The sequence below is a fragment of the Eublepharis macularius genome, chromosome 17, assembly GCF_028583425.1.
Source record: "Eublepharis macularius isolate TG4126 chromosome 17, MPM_Emac_v1.0, whole genome shotgun sequence".
Lineage (NCBI taxonomy): Eukaryota > Metazoa > Chordata > Lepidosauria > Squamata > Eublepharidae > Eublepharis > Eublepharis macularius.
The window spans coordinates 29,269,398-29,275,397 of NC_072806.1; the positions used below are offsets into that span (position 1 = coordinate 29,269,398).

Below are 6,000 nucleotides of genomic sequence, written 5' to 3' on the forward strand. Positions count from 1 at the left end.
CACAGAACAGCCTGTCACGGGGCCATACGCTGAGGAGACCTTTTTGCCACACACACACACACACACACACACACACACACACACACACACACACACACACACACACACACACACACACACACACACACACACACACACACACACACACACACACCCCACAGGGTAGTCCTGACCTGAAGTTCCATCTCCAAAGCTCTCACTTTTATGGTAGGAAGGACTTTCCTAGCTCTGCAAAGAGCTCCGCATGCCGTCACAAGAACCACCACAATTTGGGACAGGAGGGCACTGCAGTGACACAGGGCCGGAATCAGCCACTCCAACCCCTGTAACAGAAATAAGCCCACATTCTTCCCCTACATCTCCTGACCTCCCTTCCGTTGCCTCCTTTATGTCAAGTTGCTAACTGTAAGCACCTGGGGCAGAGACCCTCACTCTGTAAAGTGCCCCATATTGACAGAGACACATTTTAAATAAGTATTATTACTGTTAAGCCAGCAGACAGCTTAAGTTCACTCGGCCCAAGGAACTAACAGAATCCATTTTTTAACTCAATGGAATACGTAACTAATGAAAAGCGGGCACCACAGCCAACGACAGAATGCATCTTTCGTACCCCGAAGTGACCATTATTGACTCCAGCAAGCTTAGTCAAAAAGAGTCCAGTAGCACCTTTAAGACTAACCAACTTTATTGTAGCATAAGCTTTCAAGAACCACAGTTCTCTTCGTCAGATGCATAGTGGGCAAGAAGAAACTAGTCATATAGGTGGAGAGGGGAGGGCGGAGTAGATGCAAACAGTAGCTGCTGAATTGGAATTCATATGTAAATTTGACTCAGTCAAGCTGGGATGGAATAGAGACTAGGAATGGTTATCTCATTATCAGAAGTAACTGACTTCCTTAACAGAAGCAAACTCATCTCCATATCAGAAGCTACTGTTTGCATCTACTCCGCCCTCCCCTCTCCACCTATATATCTGACCAGTTTCTTCTTGCCCTCCACGCATCTGACGAAGAGAACTGTGATTCTCGAAAGCTTATGCTACAATAAAGTTGGTTAGTCTTAAAGGTGCTACTGGACTCTTTTTGGTTTTGCTACTACAGACTAACACGGCTAACTCCTCAGCAAGCTTAGTGTGTGTGTGGGAGCAGAATGGCGACCCAGGGAAATGGTGCGAAGCTTCCAGGCAAAGCATGAGCCCAGGACCTATTCTTGTCAGATTGTAACCACGGGAGAGAGCCCCGTGGAGGGATCAAATGCAGAGCTGTGCTATATTCAGAAAGCACATTTATTTGTATGTATCCATGTGTCAGTCATGCAAGCACAGAAGTTGGGAGTTTAGTCATTGTTCTTCATGTGAATATTCCCAATAATATGTAATTTTATAGTCATGTTTACGTTAAAAAAAAACTCTTTCCTTGTTAAATTTAGTTATTTGCTTTATTAGCTTGTGCATTGGTTTTGTATGTTTTTAAAATCAAACACAACGCACTGGACTGTTTTAAATTTTAAAAATGTGTTTCTGGCCCATATGGAGCAACTAAAAGAACCTGGAAATATGTCGGCTGTCCCTCGGATAGGTCGCAATTCAAGAAAGGCTTTCAAAATGCCCCCTGGCGGACTCTGAATGCCCTTCGTACCTCTCCACTATGCCACTCATAATAGGCCGGAGATGGGAGACAGAAGATGGGAGACCCACCAACGTCGCTGTTCATTCCAGACCTGTTGCTTGAAGAAATAGTTATAGAAGCAAATCTGGCTGTTGTGCAAAAATATGGAAAGATACTTACTAAGCTCATTTAGTGTAACTACAGAATTTAGACGGGAGGTGCCAAACACCCAGAAACCCGATCGACAAACCTGGGAGGAAGAAGGAAGGAAAGCACCAGCTCCTATTCTCAGGAAAGGAATAGCAACATACAGTGTGCTTTCGAGAATAAGAGAAGAAACCACCCACCCCCAAATTAAAAGGTCCCTGCCCCAAGCAGCTTGCACCCTGATAGTCAATAGTGGGAGAAGAGGGGAAACGGAGAGAGAGCAAAAAGTGGCAAATCAGGCCTAACAACCTCCAGATCTCCAGGAGAATTTCAGTGCAGCAACCCGGAGAGGCGAACCGGAACCTCCCCGGTTCTGACACAAGGCAGATCAACTGGCATTCAGACAAACACAGTTGTTGCATTTCCCCAAAACAGCCTCCAGCACAGTCCAACTCGTAGCCATCCATACATAGCAGGTACTCACAGAGGGCACAGCTTGCGCAAGTCTCAAGCATGGACACAAATGGTGGTGTCAATCCCCACAGTTTTTCCCTCGGCAGGAAGAGGCCCCTTGCTCCCTTGACCAGCCACTTCCTCCCTCGGTTGCTGCAGAGCTTCAACAGGCAGCTTTCTCCTTGGTGTAAATTAATAGCCCCAAGAGCTTGAAGAGGTGGCACTGGCGGTCCCCGAAGGTTCCTCCCAAGGCCCCGGCAAATCACGCTCACTCAACTGCCGGACATGTCATCCAGGGTCCCCCAGTAGTTCCTTGGTATACAAGTATTTCTAAGGGCACCAGTGGACAGCAAGCAGCCCAAACTGTATGCCCTAGAATCTTGCAGAATTGATGCAGAGAACTCTGGAGAGCACATTTTAGACCATGTACTATTGCACACAATCCGTGAGTTGGATCCCAACATCTCCGGCAGGCACCGCTTGGATTGTGTCTCACCAATACCAGAGGGGATAAGGACCGCCCTGCCGGATCTGATCAGCTACACTGGAATTCTGTTTCCACCAATGGGCAGTTAAGACAGGTCTGAAAAATCACAGGCAAGAACAAAGGCTTTCCTGCACTTGATCTTCCACGGGAGGCTACTTCTGTTTACGGAGATCCAAGGTAACAAAAATTGCTGACTTCTCCATGAGTTTTTCTAGTTCTACAATTACCAGTTGGGAAGAGAAAAAAAGATCTCTCCGCTCAAAGACACTTGCACTCAACTCACAAAGGCCGGCAAACTGCAATATCCAATGACCAGGCCCGCACAGACCAACCCACTACGTACAGGACTTTCATCCCACTCCCAATACAACACTCTTGTGTGGGGTCAAATCCACACATCAGATACAAACATGACTAGCAACTTGAGAGCTCCAGCAAGCAAGCCAGCCAGGTTGCTCGTTGCAGAGGAAAGTAAGGAAACTTGTAGCACAACAAAACCATCAGGCCACCACAATCTAAATCCAAGAATCAGGATGGACCTTAGCAAAGTTCTGCCCAACTTCTCATTGCCCTGGACACTCCAGACCAACCCCTTAGTTCTGTAATGGCAGACAGAGCAGGCAACAATGGAAGGGCCTCCATCAAAACCCACAGGCAGATGGCAAAGCTGCAGTTCCCGCTGGATGGGCACTGCTCCTCCTAAATGCTTCCCCCCCCCCCACAAAAAAGGGAGCACTCTGGGCACCTCCCAAGCAAAGGGAAACATTTTTAACCAGTTAGGAACCTGAAACAACAGCCAAGGACCTGGCTCTGGGGCAGTCCAACCACTTTTTGAAAAAGAAGGCACAAGGGATGGCGAGCTAAGTGTTGGGCCAGCCAACAGTTCAGAGGCAGGGCCTCTTCCGCACCTGCCACTGCAAGTACCAGAGCGCACCCCCAGGCGCATTGCAAGGCGCAGCAGAATGGGTGGGAGGTCACAGTCTCCCCAGCGGGAACTTCCAGCCACTTTAGAGAGAAGGGAGACCCGGGCTAAAGCAGGCCCGTTGAGCAGGGCCAGGGAAACGAGGCAAGAGCTGCCAGGATTCTCGGGTCCTCTTCTCAGAACCGGGGTGGGTTCCATTCCTGTTCTTAAAGAGGGGAAGTGGACCGGGGGGAGGCAAAGAAGAGGGTAGGCCAAGGTGCCTGCACAGGCCGTGTGGGCGCCAGGACACCTGGGTCCCATCCGCCACACAGGCTGCAGGAGGGGGTGACAAGTCAGCGGCGGGGGGAGGGGGGCGGCGGGGGGCTGGCCATTTCCCAAAATCCCGAGCCTGGATCCATAGGGAAGGGGGGGGGGAGGCTGCCCAGAAGCCCGGCAGCGCGCGCTCGGCCCCCGCGGGTTCCCCGGGCGGCGAAGCGGGGCAGGGAGAGCGGCTCGGCCGGCTCCTCTTCCCGACCGGCCAGGGGGCCACGCCAGCCTCCCCGAGGAGCCCCGCAGCGGCAGGCGCATCGCTCCTGCAGCAGGCCCGGCCCGGCAGGCTCCGCCGCCGCTCGCCCGCCCGCCCTACCTGGCCGGGGCTGCGGCTGCAGGCCAGGCCCGCCGGCGGCTCACCTGGGGCGCTGCAGTCGGCGCACACCTCCGCCCGGGGCACCTTCCGGGCCATCCTGAGCGGCGAGGCGGCCAGCGTGGGCCGTGCGCTCCGCCCGCCGGGGAGCTTCCTCGCCGGAGATGGGGCAGCGGCGCCGGCCGCCCGCCCGGCCCCTCTGCCGCCGCCGCCGCCGCCGCTTCCCGGGGCTGAGCCGCGCGTCCGCCCTCCTGCAGGAAGCCAGGCAGGCGCAGAGGCCGCCCCCGGAGGCGGAGCGAGCCCCGCTGGCTGGCACGCAGGGCTCGCCCAGCAGAGGCGGATCCCGGCCGGCCGCTGCTGGCGACCCTGCGACGCCCCCCACCGGCCCGTCGACAGGCGGCGTGGCCAGAAGGCGGCAGGACGCCTGGGTCCTTCCTCGGCTCGGGGGAAGGGGCGGGGGCTCGGGAGAGGAGGGGCGGGGCGGGCAGGACGCCTGGGTCCTGGCATCGGGGGCGGGGGGACCCAGGACTCCTCCCGCTGGCCCCTTTTCGGGCTTCGGTAGCCGGGTGGTCGCGCGGCACGGTGGGAATTGCTTGAGCGATCAAACTTTTGACCTGTTTCTGTATTGTACATTTTTTGTAACTCCTGTCTTTACGAAGAGCTCTGGGGACCTTGAAAGCTTTGCGCATTGTTATGTGTCCTTAGGTTTGGGCTATGTTTTAGGCCCCCTGGCGAGTCGCCATTGACCAGGGGTGCTCCTAGTGCTTACAGGGCCCTCTGCAAAAATCCAGGGTGGTCCCTGGAATCCCTCCTGCCCCTTGTTGGGGCCCAAGCAGGGTGACCCTCGCCCCCCCCCCCCCAAATGTGAAGCAGGTGTCACTTCTGGCACCAAGCTGGCTGCCTGAGCGTCAGATAGGGTGGATGTAAGTAGCCAGCTGCTGCCAAGCCAACTTCCCCCCTCTGTCATGTGGCAGGGTTATGGGTAGTCAGGCCTTCCAGCATGAGGCCCAGGGCAGCTACCAGTGTTGCCCATTGGGCAGGACTACCCCTGGCATGCACTTAGTGGCTATCATCACTTTTAAGGGCTAGTTAGTTAAGTATCCAGAGGAGTTAGCCGTGTGAGTCTGTAGTTACAAAATAGTAAAGAGTCCAGTAACACCTTCAAATCTAACCAACTTTATTGAAGCTTAAGCTTTCGAGAACCAGAGCTCTCTTCATCAGATGCATCTGACGAAGAGAGCTGTGGTTCTCGAAAGCTTATGCTACAACAAAGCTGGTAAGTCTTAAAGGTGCTACTGGACTCTTCACTATTTTGCAACTACAGACTAACACAACTAACCCCTGTGGATCTATGACTGAGTATGACTGGGTCTCTCTTCTGGCAGAGGGAGCAAGAAGCAAGAGGCTTCTTGTGTTCATGGGTATCCAATCCGCTCACCAGAGAGGAAAGTAGGACGTACGTAGGCTCCTGTCGAGCAGCCAAGCCTCTGTCACACTCCCTGAAAGTGTCATCTGCTTGGATTGCCTCTGTTCTTAGCTTCCTCCGTCACCACCCAGAGCAACACCTGCTTGATGATGTCAGGAAAGCTCCCACACTTTTATCATGCCACGGAACATGTAACAGAATTGTTCCCGCGGGTATTCATATTATGGGGAATATGTTGGTGAATGGCTTAAAGAGATGGTTTGGGGAAAGGGATGGGGACTGTAGTCTCTGCTATTGAGTCTTTTCTGTTGCTGTGTGTGTGTTCTTATCCTG

At 53.6% G+C, this 6,000-nt stretch overlaps 1 protein-coding gene across 2 annotated transcripts in view; it reads right to left on the reverse strand.

Moving 5' to 3' along the window:
• The window catches only part of GIT1 (GIT ArfGAP 1), a 49,817-nt gene extending 45,342 nt beyond the window's left edge, over positions 1–4,475 (reverse strand). The window contains exon 1 of one of the 2 annotated variants that reach the window (XM_055001367.1): positions 4,289–4,475. In XM_055001367.1, coding sequence (XP_054857342.1) covers positions 4,289–4,340 — 52 coding nt within the window. In that variant the 5' untranslated portion in view covers positions 4,341–4,475. The remainder of the gene's footprint in view (positions 1–4,288) is intronic. The other variant, XM_055001366.1, reaches the window with a different exon arrangement.
• Between the last annotated feature and the right edge of the window lie 1,525 nt (positions 4,476–6,000).